Here is an 18,625-nt window from a genome sequence, read left to right as displayed (position 1 = left end):
GATGAAAGCTGGTGCCAGAGGTATTCGTGGTAGGTAAGGATGCTGTGTGGGATCTCTCACTAACTTCAGTGGGAGAGTTCTATGATGTAGAGCATCTTTTCATGTGCTTATCTGCTGTCTCTATGTATCTCTTCTTTGGTGAAATATCTGTTCAATTCTTTCACCCATTAAAAAAAATTAGGTTGCAATGTGGGTGGGCATCATCCAATCCCTTGAGGGCCTGAACAGTAAAAAAAAAAAAAAAAAAGGTAGAAAAGGGGCAAATTTGCTCTTTCTGCTGGAGCTGGGACATCTACCCTCTCCCAACTTTGAACACTGACATTCCTCTGTTTCTCAAGCCTTTGGACTTGGAATGAATCACACCATTGATTTTCCTGGTTCTTCAGCTTCCAGATAGAGAATCGTGGGACTGTCTGGCCTCCATAATCTTGTGAGTCAATTCCTATAATAAATCTTCTCTTATTTATGTAAAAAAATTGGGTTGTTTTCTTATGAGTTGTGAGAGTTCTATATATAACCTGGATATAAATTCTTTATTACACATGCAATCTGCAAATATTGTCTCTGATCTTATGGCTTGTAGGTCCATTCTCTTAATGTCTTTCAAAGAGCAGAAGTTATTAATTTTGACAGAGTCTAATTTATCCATTCTTTCTTTTATAGATTATACTTTTGCCATCATATTTAAGAGATTTCTGCTTAATCCAAGGTCACAAAGATTTTCTTCTAGAAGTTTTATAGTTTTACATTTTACAATTAGGTCTATAATCCATTTTGAGTTAATTTTTACTTATGGTACAAGCATATAGATAGAGGGTTTTAAGATTTGTATTTTGTTTTGTGGTATATGTGTCTTTGGCATATGATTGGTTCTTATACCATTTGCTGAAAAGATTGTCCTTTCTCCATTGAGTTGCCTTTGCATCTTTGTCAAAAATTAATTGATCATATATGTGTGAGGCAAGTTTTGGACTTTCTATTCTGTTCCATTGATCTCTTTGTCTACCTTGATGCCAATACTACACTCTCTTGATTACTGTAGCTTTACAATAAGTCTTGAAGCAGGTAGTGTAGGTCATCTGACTTTGTTCTTTGTTTTCAAAATTGTCTTGGCTATCTAGGTCCTCTGCATTTCCATATGAATTTTAGAAGTTCTCAATTTCTACCAAGAAACTTACTGGGATTTTGCTTGGGATTGTAAGAGTCTTTCAAACCATAAACACAGTGTATCTCTCCAATTATTTAATCTTTCATTTCTCACAACAATATTTTAATGTACAGGTCTTGTACTCTTTTTGGTTTGATTTATCCTTAAGTATTTCATTTTTGTATTTCTTGATGCCATTTGAAACAGTGTTTTTTAAAGTTTTCAATTTCTGATTGTTTATTGCTTATAGAAATACAGCTGATTTTTGTATATGTATCTTGCAACTTTGCAAAACTTAATGATTCTGGTAGCTTTTTTGTAGATTCCATCAGAGTTTCTATTATCATGCTTCTGTAAATACAGCTTTACTCCTTTCTTTCCATTCTATATGCCTTTTATTTTTTCTTCTTGCACTGACTAGAACTCTAGTGTAATATTGAGCTGAAGTGGTGACAGCAGACATCTTTATCTTTCCCTAACTGTAGTGGGGAAACATCGTCTTCTTTTTTTTAATAAATTTTTTTTTAAATGGAGGTACTGAGATTGAACCCAGGACCTCTTGCATGCTAAGCACATACTCTATCACTGAGCTATACCCCCCACCCTCCCATAAGATGGATAGGTCACAGGATATATGATAGTTAATTTACCTATGCATTATCAGATCACTCTCTCTACAACTTTTTTTTCTTTTTTCTTTTTTTTTTCAGTGGAGGTACTGGGAATTGAACCGGACCTCATGCTGCTAATCATGTACTCTACCACTGAGCTATTACTCTCCCCTCCGTTCAGTCTTTTATTATGAAATATGCTGTTAAATGTAGGTGTTTAATAGCTGCCTTCTATTAGTGAGGAAGTTCCCTTCCAGTCTTAGTTTTCTGGGACATTCTTATTTTTATTTTTAAAGATTTAAAAATTCAATTTATTTAAACAACAAAAAAAATCCATGTCATGCATTTCTCCTACTCCTGCCTCTTGCAACCAACCACCAATCTGTTCTCTGTATCTATGAGCTTGCTTTCTGTTTTTGTTTTGTTTTGTTTAGATTCCACATATGAGAGAGATAATATAGTATTTGCCTTTTCTTATCTTTCTTCACTTAGCATAATGCCTACAAGTTCCATCCATATTGTTGCAAATGGCAAGATCCCCACTTTTGTATGGCTGAATAATATTCCATTCTCTGTGTGTGTGTGTGTGTGTGTGTGTGTGTGTGTACCACACTTTCTGTATCCATTCATCCACTGCTGGACATGTAGGTTGTTTCTGTATCTTGGCTATTGTAAATAGTGCTGCAATGAACATGGGGGTGCGTATATATTTTCAAATCAGTGTTTTTTTCTTCAGATAAATACCCAGAAATGGGATTGCTGAATCATATGGTAGTTCTATTTTTAATTTTTTGAGGAACCGCCACACTATTTTCAATAGTGGTTGCACTGGTTTACATTCCCACCAACAGTGCACAAACGTTATCTTTTCTCCACATCCTTGTGAAAACTTATTTCTTGCCTGTTTGATAATAGCCATTCTAACACATGTGAGGTGATAACTCATTGAGGTTTTGATTTGCATTTCCCTGATGATTACTAATACTGAGCATCTTTTCATGGCCATATAGCTTTATGTCTTCTTTGGAAAAATGCCAATTCGATCCTCTACCCATTTTTAAACTGGACTTTTTTTTTTTTTTTGTAATTGAGTTGTATAAAGCTGGAAGATTTTTTTTTTTAATCAGAAATGAATGTTGCGTTTTGTCAAAAGCTGGAACATCTCTTTAAGTTAAAATATTGTGGCACTTCCACTTCCAACACTAAGAAGGGACAGTGCTTGGATTTTTCTGTTATCTATTGAGGTAGATTTTCTTCCTTTCCTTTCGTCTGTTAACTTGGGGATTACACTGATTATAAAAGGTTCTGGACAAGTCACTTCATCTCTCATGGCCTAATTTTTGTTTTGTCTGTAAAAATGGGACAAAACCCATCTTAAAGCACATTTATGAGGCTGGCATGCGTTGGCATATGGACAATACCTGGCGCAAAGTAGGCGTTCCGTATAAACTTGTCAATATTTTACAGACTGGTTCATAGGTATCTGTGTTTTCATCTTACGCGCTGCCGCCTCTCCCTCTCCTCCAGGCAGGGACCCCTCTTAATTCTTTCCTGGCTCCAGTGCTTACTACAGTGACAAAAAATAGGCACAGTAAACACTTGAAATAAGGTACAAAAGAATGGGTCGCTGACTGCTGCCTACCCACCGCGGACAGCCGCACCCCACGGCTTGGAACAATGTCAGGTCCAGACTCTGAAACAGCCGCCACCAAAAGCGAACTAGCCCGCGGCCTCTTCCTGACCAAGCGGAGCCCTTCCTCCTGGGGCCCTCCCCATTCCTACAATACAAGTGGACCAATCAACTGCTGATCCCCATTGTTATCTCCGCCCCAATGTTGAATCTGCGGCTTCTAAAGGCGAAGTAACGCTCGCCGGAGCGTCCCGCCTCCGTCACGCGTATGACCAATCAGAGCGGCCGCACAGGGCCCCGCCCCCGGCCGGCGCTGCGTTTGTGGGCGGGGCGGACTCCCGGCAACGCAGGCGGCGGGGGGCTGCGTGGTTCCGGGACATCTGGGCTGTGAGTGCGGGAGCGGCGGAGTTGGGGATAGGAAGGAAGGGTTAGGCGGGTTGCCCTACGTGCGCCCTCACGGAGGGCCCGGGGCCCGCGATAGGAAAGAAGAAGGAGGCTGAGTCTTCCTTTCCCGGGGGTCCCGCCCCTGCTTTCCCCGGCACCACCTCTGGGACCCTTACTGCCCCGGTTTCTCTTTTGAACGTCGCCTTCCCGGTGCATTGGCGCAGCTTAGCTTTCCAGAGCGCGGCCGGAGCCAGAGGAGGGCAATGCAGGCTGTTCTCTTTAACTCCGTGAGAAAACGGAGACCCTCGGACTATAGGTCGGGCCCAGAGTCGCTTGGTCAGATAAGGGCGGAGGCCTAGTCCTGCCCTCCTTGTTCGCACCCCCAGCGTCGTCTGTTCTCGCATCTCCGCGGTCCCTGTTACCTGCGTGAGCATATGTGGGGGCTGGGGGAGGGCAGTGTAGTCTGTCTTCTCTTTGCTTCCCCCACCCCCGCAACTGGGCCCTGAGGAGGGGACCCCCAGGTGTGGGCAGTCCACAGGCGAGGAGTGGGAATGGGAGGGCTGGGGGCAGGGCAGAGTAGGATGAGAGTAGGATGTCTGGACCTAGTTTAAAAGGGATAGTGCGTTCTGGGGGAGACTGGTTGGAGGAGTCTGGGCTTGAGGCTATGAAGGAAGAGGAAGCCCCTCCCACTAGCCTGCAGAATTCCCTTCCAGTGGCATCAGTGTGTCCCGAGCCTGGATCCCTGGGGGGCCAAAAGGTGGGAGGAAGAGAAGGCGCTTTCTCAGGCCCCTCTCCTCACTGCTGGGGAAAGGCTGGCATGACCATGGACCCTGGAGCCAGATTTGGGTTCAGGTCCAGGCTTTTCCACCTACTAGATGTGTGACTTGGGGCAAGTGGCTTAACTTCTCTCAACTTTGGTTTTTCATTTGTAAAAAGAAAGGGAAGAAGAAGAGGGGGCAGGAGAGAGGGACGAGTCCCTTCAGAAATCTGATTTGTGTTGAATTTGAAAGTTATAATGCTTTATACTTGTGGACTTGCCCTAATTGTTTTCTACAAGTTAAACTAGTCGTAATTTCATAGTTAAGGTTGTTAAAGGGGGTTTGTTCTCTTTTGACATGATGGGAAACACGCCCTGGCCAGTTTAAAAATAATAGACATTTATTGAGTGCTTACTGTGTGCCAGTCACTGACCTAAGATTTAATACGCCTTACCTCCTTTAGTCCTGGTAACAGTCTAATGAGGTAGATGCTGCTATTATCTGTTTGGCAGATGAGGAAAGTTAGGCACAGAGAGGTTAAATAACTTGCCTGAGGCTGCACAGTTAGGGAGTATCTGAGTGGGGATTTGAACCCAGGCCTCTGGCTCCACAGGACAGCCTCCTTAGGGCTGTGTCTTGCTGTCTGTCTTGGCTTCAGGTAGAAGAACCCAGCTGTGAGGGTGCTCTGCAGCCTGGGAGTCTGTGACACCTGCCGCAGGAAGGTAGCCCACACACCCGGGATGGTGGAGACCAGGGACTTGGCGCAGCTGCGGCAGCTCAATCTGGAGCTCCTGAGGCAGCTGTGGGTCGGGCAGGATGCCGTGAGGCGGTCGGTGGCCAAGGCAGCCTCAGAGGTGAGCTCCTTGGCCAAGTCCCAGGGCTGAGGGAGAGGCTGGCTAACCCTCAGGCTGGAATCCTGGCCTTTGGGGGGGTCATCTGCAACGTGCCCATTTTATTGATGGTGAGAAAACCAAGTGAGGCCCAGTGTGAGAGGGACTGGCCTGGGACACTGCAGAGGCTGGAGCAAGGCTGAGGACCAGAACTTCATGCCTAGTGCAGGCCAGCTGGGTGGGTGACTGGGTGACCTGGCCTCTGTGTTCCAGTCAAGCCTGGACTCCAGCAGCAGCTATAACTCAGAGGTGCCATCATCTCAAGAAACGACCTGCATGGCCTGCCCACAGGGTGCCCACCACAGTGACTCCTGTGATAGGTCCTGGCCTGGCGGGGCCAGCTCGGGAGTGATCTCTCTCCCATCTACCAAGTGCCAGCACCAGGAGTCTCTGGGCCCACTGAGGCCCCAGTCAGCTCCCTTGCTGACCAGCTCAGACTCGAATGACCCAGAGCTTTCAGCAGAGCTGGACAGTCTGGGGACCCAGGAGTCACAGGCCCTGAGGTCCGTCCTGGCCCGACGAAGCAAGTTGTCTAAGGTAACTTGGGAGAGCAGGGCGTCCATTGATGGGCACTTCCTTGAACCTCAGTTTCCCTCTTCCTAAGGGGTGCACTCGTGGGCAGCCTCCCTTCCAGGGTGTGGGACTCCCAGGAGATACTGTGAGTTGTGTCCAGCTCAGCCTAAGTGCTTGAAAAGTTTTGGCCATTAGTTTCTCAGAGAGCACTTTGGGAAGAAGATGACGAGCCCCATTAGGCAGATAGGAAGACTGAGGCCCAGAGGACAGACTTGTTCAAAGTTCACATAGAGGGTGGTAGGGCCAAATTCTGGTCTTCCAGCCTCCAAGCCGCCAGCAGAGGCCCGGGGCCCATGTCAGGGTCTAAGTTAAGACACATGCCTTCTCCTCCTTGCAAAGTGGGGCCTCCTTTGGGCTGTTCCTGCTGGCCTAGTCCTTGTCCCTCTTTGCCTCCCCCCTCAGCCAAGAGTGACCTTCGACAAGGAGTCTCCAGTGCCTGAGAGGAGCTGGCGCCTCAGACCGTACCTGGGCTATGATTGGATTGCAGGTGTGGCCCTCCCCTGTGCACACGCCCTGCCTGGGAGCGGGGGTGGGGGGAGGTGGGGGCCCAGCTTGCTTACGCCCCTGCCTGAGCCCCCACCAGGTGCTGCTGCTGATTCTTCGACTGTCCCACTCTCCTCAGTGAGGACCTTCAGTGTTGTGTCTCCTCTCTCGGCCGTTGGCACAGACGGTGCCCATCAAGTGCTTGTTGAATGAATGAATGAGACAGCTGCCCTTTTTTTTTTTTTTGGCATTTATTGTGTGCCAGGCCCCTGCAGAGTTCTGTATGTGTAGCATCTCTTTGCATTTCATTGCCCATCCCCCCCACCCCTCTGCACCTCAGTGGCCTCCTGGCTGGTCTCCCTCTGGCCTCTTTCTCCCTCAATACAATCTTTTTTTGTTGTTGTTCTTTCCAGGTTTGCTGTTCATTTCCAACCATTTTGACACAGCAGCCAGAACAAATTTTTGAACGTGGGAATCAGGTCATGTCACTCAGAGTCCTTAGCTCTTAGAGTAAAATCCAAAATCCTTATCTAGACTTATTAGATGTGAGGCCTGGCCTCTGCTGGCCCCATGGCATGACCTCTAACCTTCTGACTTTTCCCTCCAGCCTTGCTGGCCTCCTTGAACCTGCCATGGTCACAGCCACCTCAGGACTTCTGCACTTGCTCTTCCCTCTGCCTGGCATGCACTTGCCCAGGTTCACATACGCTGGTTCCTTTCCATTATTGAGTGCTCAGTTCCAGTGATAGATCTTCCATGAGCACGGTGTCATAGGGCCACTGTCCCTGCATTATTGCCTCCTGCATTGGCCATTTGTATGGTCTTCATGTCATTCATTCTCAGAAGTCACCTTGTTTGCTTGTTTCTTGTCTGACTCTAGTAGATCATAAGCTCCGTTGGACCAGGGGCTTGGCTGTCTTTTCATTGCTCTGTTTCCCAAGCCTGAGCCTAGAATGGTGCCTGGCACATGGTAGGCCCTCAACCAGCACTGGTTGAGTGAGCGAGAGCAAATGGGCAGTCCTTTGAGGTTGGTGCTGTTGGATCCTCATTTCAGAGGAGGAAACATGCACAGAGAGGTTGAGTTGCTGCCCAAAGCGGGGTGCTCTTTGGGGTTGCTGGGACCCGCAGTGGTGGGATCACAGGCCCCGTCCCAAGGACTTCCCAGACTGCCAGCTCACTGCCTTGCTTCGGGTCTGGAAAGTGGATGTGCCCGCCCCCGCCTGCCCTGTGTTCGTGCGTTCCCTCCCTGCTTTCTGAGCTCCCATCTCCGGCTTGTTCCTGCATTTGCGCACTTGGCCCCATCCCCTCTCGGCTCCCAGAGGGTTTGCCCCCTGTAATTCTCTCCTTTCCTTCCTCCACAATCATTCTTCCCCATCAGCACGTGAACACCCAGGACTATTAGTGAGCACTGATTTTACTGAGTGGCTGTTACGTGCAGGGCCCTGTTTCAAGAGCTTTACTCTGCTCCACTCCCATCAGCTCCTTTACTCTTCATGCTGATCTGATTGGGTTAATGCTATTACTGTCCCCACTGACAGATGGGAAGGCTGAGGCACCAGGAGACGGAGGAACTTAGCCAAGTCTCACATCTGGTTGGGGTAAAGCTGCAGTCTGGTATTTCCCATACTGATAAAGCATCTCTCCTTTTACCTTCTGTTTGCTTCTAGTTACCACCCACGTTCTCTGCTTTTCTTTATAACAAAGCTCCTCAAGAGGCCACTGGACTAGACTTGCTGTCTCCAGTTTCTCTCCCCAACTTTTTTTTTTTAAATGGAGGTACTGGCGATTGAACCCAGGACCTCGTGCATGCTAAGCACATGCTCTGCCACTGAGCTATACCCTCCCCCTGACTTTTTCTTAAATCGGGCTTCAGCCCCTGGCACCCACTGAGGCCATCCTCAGCTGAGTCATCAGTGACCTCCCAGTTCAGTTCTCATTTAGCATCTTTCCTGGCCCCAGGCGAGGACACAGCGGCCACTCCCTCCTTCCTGAAGCTCTTTCTTCCCTTGACTTGCAGACCCAGGCACTCCCTGGGCTCTTCCCCAGCTCCCCGACTGCTCTGTTCATTCTCCTCCGCTAAATCTGCCTCCTTATTCCAACCTCCAAACTCCCGAGGCCCCCTTAGCGCTAGTGCTTTCCACGCTGTCTTCTCCCCCATTTATCTATCTCCAGCTATCTCCAGCCCATGCTGCTCCTTGAACTCCAGAATTGTAGATCTGGCTTTCTTCTCTGCCTAGCTTGTTAGGTGTCTCAGATTCATGTCACGTCCAAAGTCAAGGTCCTGCTTTCCACCTCACGTATTCCTCCTGCAGTCTTTCCTATCTCTGTAAATGGCAACCCCATTTATGGAGCTAATGGCCATCATCTCAATCAGCCTTGATTACGCCTCTCCTTTTGACATATTCCTTCTCTAGTCCATCAGCACATCCTAGTAACAACATAGTTCTAGAATTCGACTACTTGTGCCCACCAGGATGCCTGAGGTAGCCTCCTACATGGTGTCCCTGCTTCCCTCCACCTTGCAGCAGCCAGAAGGGCAATACTTAAAAGTACGTGGCTGATCTGATGGTGTTGTGCCTTGTCCCCAAACCCTTCACTGGCTTCCCGGCCTCATCTCCTCTACCCTCACCCCTCCACCCACTTCGCTTCCTGGATGTTCTTAAAACATACCAAGCACATGCCTACCCCAGGACCTTTGTACTTGCTCCTCCATCTTCCTGGGACGTCCCCATGGCTCCCTCCCTCCTTTTTTCAGGTGTCACCTCCTCAGAGAGGCCTTCCATGCCTTCCCTGCCTGACCAAGCTTGGTTTCCTGACTCTCTTACTTTCTGGCGGGTGTCACCTTTTGACTTTGTATCACAGGTTTCTTTGGTGACTAGTTCATCTGTTGCCACGTATTAGAATGTAAGCCTCACGAGGGCAGGGCTTTGTCCCGGTTACTGCTCTTTCCCGAGCACGTGAACAGTGTCTGGCTCTGTAGTAGGGGCTCTCTGAATGTTTTTACGTGGAATATGGGTATGTGCGAAGTTAAACAGACATAGACACAAAACCAGCAGTCACATGAGTGGAGGGTCCCCTCCAGGTCTGTGCGAGGCATGGGAGGGGCAAAGCAGGTGGCCTGGGGTGCCCGCGCCTAGCATCCCCTGAGTCTTGGCCACACAGCAGCTCCTCTGTGCCTTGTCCCCTCCAGGGTCCTTGGACAATAGCTCTCCCATCACCAGCAAGCCCGAGGCCTTCTTCGCAAAGCTGCAGAAGTTCCGGGAAGCTAACAAGGAGGAGTGTATTTGCAGTGACCCCGAGTGAGCAGGGGCAGGCGAGGGGTGGGCAGGGCGGCTCGGGGTCTGCGTCGCCCTGGTCTGCTCACCCTCTCGCCCTCACAGACCCCAGTTCCTAGGCCTGCAGGAGAGCGGTGCCGTGGAGGGAGATCATGAGTGTGAGTGTAAACCCTCGGTGGCCACCTGTAGCTCAGCCAAGGCCTAGGTGCCTGGGGAGGCAGCTGAGGTGCTGGGGACTCGGGGAGGGAGGTCTGGGGTCCAGACGGGGCGCGGCAAGCCCTGGGTTGGGGATAGGGGAGAGCTGAGGCCTGGCCTCGTGGGGAGCAGGGCCGCCTGTGCCACCCTCCTCTCCGCTCCCCAGCCACCTTCATTTCCCCCCCAGCTGCCTCATTTTCCCTCCTTTCTGCACATCAGCGGGGGGGGAATGCCAGCTCAGTCACACGAGCACCTGAGTCAGCTGTGGATTTGCACTTGCAGCATACAGTGTAAATACACGTGTACACGTGTGTGTGAGGTACATGGACACAGGTATATGTGCACCCTGTGTGTGTGATTACACATCAGCACATGCACATATGTCCACAAATGACTCAGCGAAGCCGTGCATTGTGTTTGCACGGGTGACGTGCACGTGTGAAGATGCAGGCGTGTGCGCGTGTGCACACGGGTGTCATGCTTGTGTAGAAGGGGTTGCTCGGTGTGCACGTGGGCACGTGTACACGTGCATGCTCTGTCTGTGCAGGTGGCCAGGCCTGTGAGCGTGGCTGTCGGGGGTGTGGAGGGGTTGGTGGGCCTGCATGGTCGGGGCCCAGGGATCTAGGTGCCCTGGCTGAGCGGGGCTCCTGCTTCTTGCGGGTCTCACAGGCATGTACTGTTACCGTGTCAACCGGCGCCTGTTTCTGGTGCCTTCGGATCCTGGCACCCCCTGCCGTCTGTGCAGGACACCACGGGACCAGCGGGGTCCTGAGACCCTGGCCCAGCCAGCGCAGGTCAGGTGAGCGGCCAGAGCAGGCAGGACACCCACCCTGAGGGAGCTGTAGGGGCAGCGGCTGCGGAGAAGAAGAGCCTGGGGCCTGCGGTTTTGAGGGAGGGCAGGATGGGCCATAGCAGCCAGGAGGCACCTGCAGCAATGCCCCTGCTGTCACCCCTGCCCAGGGTGAGCGTCCCACTGTCCGTCCTGGACCCCCCACACCGGTACCGCATCCACCGGCGGAAAAGCTTCGACGCCTCCGACACGCTGGCACTGCCCCGGGTGAGGATGGGTGTGGGCTGACCCCTGTCTGGCTGAGTCCCTGGATGAGTCCTGCCTGAGGCCCAGAGAGGGTCAGGACTGTCCCAAGGCCACATGGCGAGGCTGGGCTCAAGGACCCAAGTGTGTGGAGTTCATGCTGGGCCACTGGCATCATAGGTACTGTTTGTTCCCTGAGGGAGGTGGGGCTCCTCCCTACCCCACGGCTTCCAGGAGAGGTGTCTGCCTGCATATTGGTGTAGTGCAGAGGGACCCCATTTCTTGAGCTCTTGTGTGCTGTGTGCACAGTCCTTAGGAGGATTATCTTGTGGAACCACAGCAACCAAGAGTATTGGTGTTATCCCACTTTACAGATGGAGACTGAGGCAAAAGGGAGGTGACTTGTCCAAGGTCAGCCAGGTGGAAGAGCTGGATTTGAACCCAGGTCCTTATACTTCCATAGTGTCTCCTGGGTAGGACAGGGGTCAATGGGGACCCCACTCCCAACTGAGGCTGGGGAAGCTGGGGTTGGCGGGAGAGAAGGGGTGCTGAGGAAAGTCAGTTTGCTCATTTGTGAAATGGGTGTAAATACTGTCCTCAGGCTTATGGGGTGAGGTGGGGCAGGTCAGTGAATCGATACTTGTCAGGGGCTTGGAGCAGAACCTGTCACGCAGGCTGAGCTCCGTCAGTGTCCACAGCCTTCCCTCTGCCTATGTGTGGTCGAGGCCCAGGGCCTGGATCAGCAGGGTTTGGAAAGAGGCCTGGGGTAACAGTGGGTGGACACAGACCCCTGTCCAGGGGGAGCCTCAGTCTGTGGAAGACACTGACTATTTGGGGACCCCTTCACCCTCACGGGGGACACAGCCGTGTCTTAGAGGATACTGCCAGTCCAAGAGGAGAGGTACAGCCCCTCCCTGGGGTGTGCTCAGGCAGCGAGGAGCCCTGCCCCAGGCCAGGCACCTTAACCCCTTGTTCTCCACAGCACTGCCTCCTGGGCTGGGACATTCTCCCTCCAAAGTCTGAGAAAAGTTCAGCCCCCAAGAGCCTGGACCTCTGGTCCTGTGTCTCCTCTGAGGCCCAGCACCGGAAGCTGTCAGCCGCCGACCCTTCCTGCCAGGTATGGCCCAGGGTGCCCTGCGAGGATCAGATGCCTTGGAGCAGGCCTGAGGACTGCAGAGTCCCTTGGGGGCAGGACTTGGGTGGGAGTGCAGAGCCTGGAAGTGACTCTGTGGGGTCTCGTCCCCCTGGCCCTGACCCACGGCACCCCTCTAGGCTTCACTGCTCTGCATTGGTTACCCCACTTTGGAAGGTGACCCCAAGTCTGAGACCCAGAAGGAGATGAGGCTGGATATGGGGGGAACCTGCCCCCAAAGTGGCCCCTCTGACACCTCTCCCTTCACTATCCAGGCCTTGCCAACGCGGGTCCCACCCCCAACCCCGATCTGGTCAGAACCCTTGGTGCCCCAGCCCTGCGCCCCCCAGATGAAGCCCTGAGGACTGGCCACCTGGAGGAGGACAGTGCCTCTGCTGTCGTCCCAGCCTCTCCCCTCTGGCAGGGGCGCCCATGAGAGAGGAGCCCTGCCAAGCACAGCTGGAGGTGGACTCAGGCCCCACCCACCTAGGCTGAGCAGGTGGGTGGGCCCAGGCCTGTCTCCTTCCTGGGGACAGAGGTGGGTGGGCTCTGAGGTCAGGGTGAGGGGATTCTGTGACACGTTTGTAAATAAAGTTCAGAGCTCCCTGCAGCTCCTGGTTCCCGCGTGTGCTAGGTCTGCCCTGCTGGTGCCCTCGGTGCCCGGGAGGTGCCCCGGCCTCAGCCTACACTCCCCTCACCTGGGGAACGATGCTTCTGACAACCTGTGCTGGGCGGGTTGAACCCAGCACCCTGAGTGTTGCTCTTTGTGCAGCTCCCAACTCTGGGTGTGTGGCCTCCCCAGACAGATGAGAGTGAGGGTCCCCCAAGTAGGCGGGGACCAAGGTCAGCATTAAAAAGCCATCTCAGTGGGGTATAGCTCAGTGGTGGAGCGTGTGCTTAGCGTGCACAAGGTCCTGGGTTCAATCCCCATTACTGCCATTTATTTTTAAAAAAATCATCTCAGCAAGGAGATTGGGGTTTCAGGCTGTCCCCTATGGGATGAGGCTGAAACTGTGACAGTGGGGAGTGAGTGAGCCCTCTTCTTGGTCCCTGAAATGGGGGATCCAGTGATGGAGGGGCTCTCTTGAAGTCCCTGGGCCAGGTGGCTCCATTGCTCCCAGCCCTAGAAGCCACAGGTGATCCAGATCCCCAGCAGGGACACATTGGGGATGGAGGGCCAGGATTCAGAATCAGAGCAGGTTGGCTGAGAGCCCAGATCAACCCTCTTGGATTAATTAAAAGGACCTGTCTTTCCCCCATAGGTTGAGCAATATGAAATTCCTGATTTTTAGGATGAAAATGGAATAGATGGGGAACCTAAGCCCAGAGAAGGCATGTGCTTTTTCTGAGGTTTCTAGCTTAGAGAGGTGGAGCTCAGGCTGTGGTCCCCTGTGGCTTCCACCTGGAGCTTGTGAAGCTGAGAAAACCTTCTTCTCCCCATCATTCACAGCAAATGTGTTAGTCAGGATAAGCGAGGTTATGCCACAGTAACAAATTAACCCCCAAATCTCAGGGGCTTGACATAAAGGCTATTTCTTGCTGACTTGCTCACAGTACCTGTCCTTCATGGGTCCCATGGGGCCTCTGCTTTTGACATTGTCTTTTGGGGACCCAGGCCAACAGAGGCCCCACTGTGGAGGAGATCACCAGTTGCTTCAGCCCAGAAATGACACACAGGTCACTTCTGCTCATGGTTCATGACCAGAACTAGTCACATGGGCCCTGCCTGATAGCAAAAAGTCAGGACATGGAGGGGGGCTCATCGGATATTGGGTGAGCCTTACTGTCCACATCCTGCCTCCCCCAGGTCTGTCCATGCAAGACAGACACACAGACTTCCCAGGCCTTTGGCAAAATAACAGGCACTACGAACTCTCACCTAAAAGCCTTCTCTCACTCCATCTGGGGTTCCAACCTCTGCCTCAGAATCCAGACAGGTAAGGTGGGCTCAGGGCCACCTGGTGCGCACATGTCCCTTCCAAAGGCTTTCAAGTTCAAATGCCTCAATGATGCAAACTCTGCGTGTCTGGGCAGGTTCAGTAGCAGGTCATGGTTTGCTGCTTGCTTGAGTCTGGCACCTGGAGAAACAGTCTCCTACTTGTAATTTTTAAATCAACTTTAAAATTGATTTTTAATTATATAAAACATACATACCGTAATTGGTCACTTTTATATGTGCAGTTTGGTGGCATTGAGTGCATTCACAGTGCTGTGTGACCATCACCGCCAGTCATCCCCAGATTTTTTTCTTGTTGCAAAACCCAAACTCCACACCAATTAAACACTAACTCTGGCCACTGCCATTCTACTTTGTGTCTCTGAATTCGACTACTCTTGGTACCTCCTACAAGTGGAGTCATGGAGTATTTGTCTTTTTTGTTTCTTACTTGGCTTCTTTCATTTAGCATAATGTCCTCAAGGTTTATGTTGTACAGCATCAGAATTTCCTTCCTTTTTTTTTAAGGCTGGAAAGTATTTCATTTTACAGCTCCACCACATCTTGCTTATCCATCCATCCATCCGCCGGTGGACCTTTGTGTTACTTCCCCCTTTTGTTATTGTGAACGATGCTGCTGTGAACCTGGATGGACAAATATCTGTTTGAACCCCTGTTTTCAGTTCTTTTGGGTATGTACGTCAAAGAGGAACTGCTGGGTCATATGGTCATTCTAGGTTTAATTTTTTTGAGGAATCACTGTACTGTTTTCCAGAGGAGCTGCACCGTCTTACATTCCCACCAACAAAGCAGAGGGATTCCAGCTTCTCCACATCCTCACCAACGCTTACTTCCTGCCTTTTTGATGGTAGCCATCCTAGTGGGTGTGACGTGATATCTCACTTAGGTCTTTCTTTTTTTTTTTTTTTTTTTAAGTGAAAGCAGGTTTAATCAGGGAGATACTCCATAGGCAGAATATGGACCACCTCAAAAGGTGAGAGGGAGAGAGAACATGAGGTGTGAGGATGTTTAAAGTACACATGCCATGAAGATACACATGCCATAGACAGAGTGCCGGCCGTCTCAGAAGGCAAGGGAGAGTGACCGCTCGTTACTGATTTGATTTGCATTTCCCTGATGAGTAGCGATGTTGAGCATCTTTTCCTGTACTTAGAGGCCGTTTGTATTATCTTCTTTGGAGAAATGTCTAATCAAGTCCTTTGCCCATTTTTGATTGAGGTTGTTTGGTTTTCTGTTGTTCCACATGTGATTTTAAGTCAAAGAGCCTGTGGGAGTCAGTGGTTTTGTTAGAAATTCTTTGGCCCGAGGGAGAAGAGAGTCTGGAAACCTTCTAACAAACAAAATGACAAAATTTACAGCTGACATCGCTGCCTAAGTTCAGCTGACCCAGAATAGCAACAGCTTGAACAAGACAGAAATGTTTCTTTCCCATAAAAGTCCAGACCCCATTAAATTGTCAGGGCAAGCAGTCTCTCTGGAAGGACAATAATTTGGAAAATTTAGGTGTCTGGCTTCTGCAGGGCCACCCCCTGCGTGTGGTGGCTTCAGCGTGGGGAACAGGCTTTCTCAAACCTAAGGGGCCCTGAGAATGAAGGTCACGGGCAGAACGGCCCCTGAACAGAGCGTCAGGTCTTCGGCTCTGCCCCCCTCAGCCTGCAGCCCGCACTGTTCCAGGTCACCGCTGCCCTCCCAGGTACCTGCCAGCCATTCCTAATTCTTCCAGCCCTTCCCTCCCTCACATGGGGTTGCCCAGATGTCTCCCTTTCCCTCACCTTCACCCCTTCCAGCTCCCTGTCTCAGCTGGAGTGCTTCTTCCTTCAAGAGGACCTTCCCTGAACCCCTGGGCCGCTCGGATGCACCCCACCCCGTCACACCCTCCTTCATCTCAGCCCTGCCGTATTATTCGATTCCTAATCATGGGGTTCTTTGCGTTAGTGCCCCCCTTTCCCCTGCTAGAATTTAAGCTCCGTATGGCAAAGGTGGCATTCTTCTGTTAGTTTGGAAATTTTTTCCCCCAGTTTTCTCAGAAGTAGTGACTGTATTTCCAGAGTTGGCTTTTTCCTGTTTCCCCACCTGCATCATGACAGGTGGGAAGGATGCTTTCATTTTTCTGAACCAAAGGACCCCTGTGGCTGGACACCTTGCATGCTTCCCACCTGCCTCCAAATTCAGTGTTGTCTTTTATGTGTCCACTCTGAATATGTAGCATCAATGCCAAAGGAAAAAACCAAAATCACCTACATCTTCCAAAATTGATGTCAGGCATTTAGTAGGAAGAACAGAGAGTCCAACTGTAGCCTGTGTCCCAGCAGAGAGACACAGACTCACACAGGTCATCCGTCCTTTCATTCATTTACATGGGCACCGAGGGCCTACCCTGCCAGGCACTGTGCTGGGCTCTGCAGACCCAGTGGTGAACCAGAGACAGCAGTGACAGCAAAAGTGGCCCCAGGGAGCCTCCCTGCCTGTGCTGGGGCTGAAATGAGCCCGCTCGCAGAGATGGCCCCAGCCCCGCTGAAGCTTTTGTCTGGTTCTCCCCCGGCCCCTAGATCTTCATCCACGCTGTTCCCTCTGTCCACAAACTCCTACTCAGGCCTCAGCTTCCATGTCCGCTCCTCAGAGGCCTTCCCGGGTCCCACAGAATTGGCTGAGGTGGCCGAATCAGAGATCCTGCTTCTGTGTCCCCATCCTACCTGCCCTTATGCTCTGCTGTCAAGACCCTCAGCTCTGTCCTTGCGCAGCACGTGGCATATAATGGGTGTGTACTAAACAGATGTTGAATAAATGAACCCTGAGGTCTTGGGATGATGGAGGCCACACAGCGCAGGGACTGGAAGTGAGCGTGTTCCAGGCACGTGGCACCGGGCGTGAGCTGCAGCTGCTCTAGCTGTTACCGGTTTGGAGTTCCTCACGTTGTCCTGTGTCTCAGGCAGATTGTGGTGGGTCTCGCTCAGCACCAGCCCCCTGGGGTATCTGGCCGCCTGGGATGGGAGGTGGGGAGTGACTGGGGAGAGCTGTGACATCTCCCTCACCTGTCAGCAGCCATGGTCCCAGTCCCTTGGTAAGAGGATGGAGAGTGTGTGTAAACAAATGAACTCCTGGCTTCCCAAGGGACCCCTCCCGCTTCCCAAAGAACAGAAGCATCTCCTGATTGCCATCTAGAGGGTGGTCCTCCCTGGACCTCCTGCTTTTGTGACCTCATGTAGGTGGACCCTGCATGGCTCCAGAAAACACAAAGAATTGGATTTTCCAAAATTATTTCCCTGTGCCTTTTGAACATAGCATCATGGTGTTCTCAGGATTTACATTTTGTTGCAACAAAAGTTCCTACGTGGCTTTCCCGACTGGAAAGTTGCATTAAAAGCCTGACCTGGGGGAGTGGCACAGCTTGGCTTCAAAGAGATCGGGGTTCAGACCCCAGCCTGGTTTGCTGCTCCTGACTTTGTGGCCTTGGGCACGTCATCTCACCTCCACAGCTTGGTTCATCATCTGTAGAGGGTGTTAGGACCAGTGAGAGGTGAGGGAGCTCAAGACGGGTGGAGGGCTGCCCATGGCTGGCGGGAGAAGAGGGTGATACGTGATAAGACATTGCGATTGTCATCGGCAGCGCTCCCTGGGGGTGTGAGGGTGGCTGCCGAGGCCATGCAGGAAGTCAAGAGGGGAAGCCCGGGCCCCATGGGACCATGCTGTAGCTGGTAGGGGTGGCATGGGATTGGGCCCTGGTGATGACGAGGTGCCTGATGGTGGCTTGGGTGGCCTTTGGGGACATCCCTCTGTCGTGGCACCGGGCTGAGCCCTGACCACAGGGTTTTCTCCCTCAGGCCCTCTTTATCTATGGCCCTCTCTCCCCAGAAACCCCCAACACAGCCCCTGAAACTCACCAGAGACCCCCCAGACCCCGCTGTCTGGACAGGTGCCAGGAGGACCTGGGCGCTCTAAGCCCAGCTCCCAAGGCCACGAGACCCTTCTCAGCCAGCCAGGGCTCAGGAACTGTGGGATCTCCATGGGAGGGAAGGGAAGGTCGGGGGTTGAGAATTTTCCGGATCCCAGATCTGGTGTGGGGGAGGATCCCCCGCATCAGAAGGCTCAGAAGGCTCCAGCCCAGAGGGAGACCCAGCTGTCCTGCCCTCCCACTCCCAGCGAGTTCTGACAAACTTCCCCTGGCTCCAGGGACACCCTCCTGGGTCTGTACGGGGTCAGTGAATGCTGTGTGGGCTGAGCACTGGGCCTGGAGCCGAGGCCTGGGGTTCAGGGCAAGCCAGTGGGCCTCTCTGAACCTCAGTTTCCTGTAAAATGGAGGTTATAATGCTACCCATCTTACAGAGGTGTTTTGAGGAGTAAATGAGACAATTCTGAGATGATGAACTGCTTAGTGCGGTAACCGGCACTTAGGAAGTACTTAATAAATATGGGATGTTATTATTTGAAAACAGGGGCCCATGTGCGTATTGCAGATGCGGATCCTGTCTTTGGGGCAGTCTGCCCCCCCCCTGGCCTGAAACAGGGATGAGAGAGGATGCAGGAAAGGCTCTAGGTCGTTTCTCCAGTGAACGACTG

At 51.6% G+C, this 18,625-nt stretch overlaps 1 protein-coding gene across 3 annotated transcripts; it reads left to right on the top strand.

The window, feature by feature from the left end:
* The first annotated feature begins 3,706 nt into the window (after positions 1-3,706).
* Positions 3,707-12,721, top strand: MIIP (migration and invasion inhibitory protein). 3 transcript variants are annotated; one of them, XM_011000855.3, is made up of 10 exons: positions 3,707-3,775; positions 5,189-5,384; positions 5,634-5,957; positions 6,396-6,480; positions 9,667-9,775; positions 9,857-9,909; positions 10,616-10,745; positions 10,907-11,003; positions 11,962-12,096; positions 12,387-12,721. In XM_011000855.3, exons 2-10 carry the CDS (start codon positions 5,271-5,273, stop codon positions 12,471-12,473), a joined length of 1,134 nt encoding a protein of 377 aa, XP_010999157.1. In that variant the 5' UTR covers positions 3,707-3,775; positions 5,189-5,270; the 3' UTR covers positions 12,474-12,721. The 3 variants fall into 3 exon arrangements, with proteins under 3 accessions (XP_010999157.1, XP_010999158.1, XP_064350119.1); XM_064494049.1 differs by lacking the exon at positions 3,707-3,775 and adding an exon at positions 4,336-4,529; XM_011000856.3 differs by lacking the exon at positions 5,634-5,957.
* Positions 12,722-18,625: the final 5,904 nt, after the last annotated feature.

This window comes from Camelus dromedarius, chromosome 14, assembly GCF_036321535.1.
Source record: "Camelus dromedarius isolate mCamDro1 chromosome 14, mCamDro1.pat, whole genome shotgun sequence".
Lineage (NCBI taxonomy): Eukaryota > Metazoa > Chordata > Mammalia > Artiodactyla > Camelidae > Camelus > Camelus dromedarius.
The sequence above is the reverse complement of the archived record's forward strand: the minus strand, read 5'-3'. Positions and strand labels throughout refer to the sequence as shown.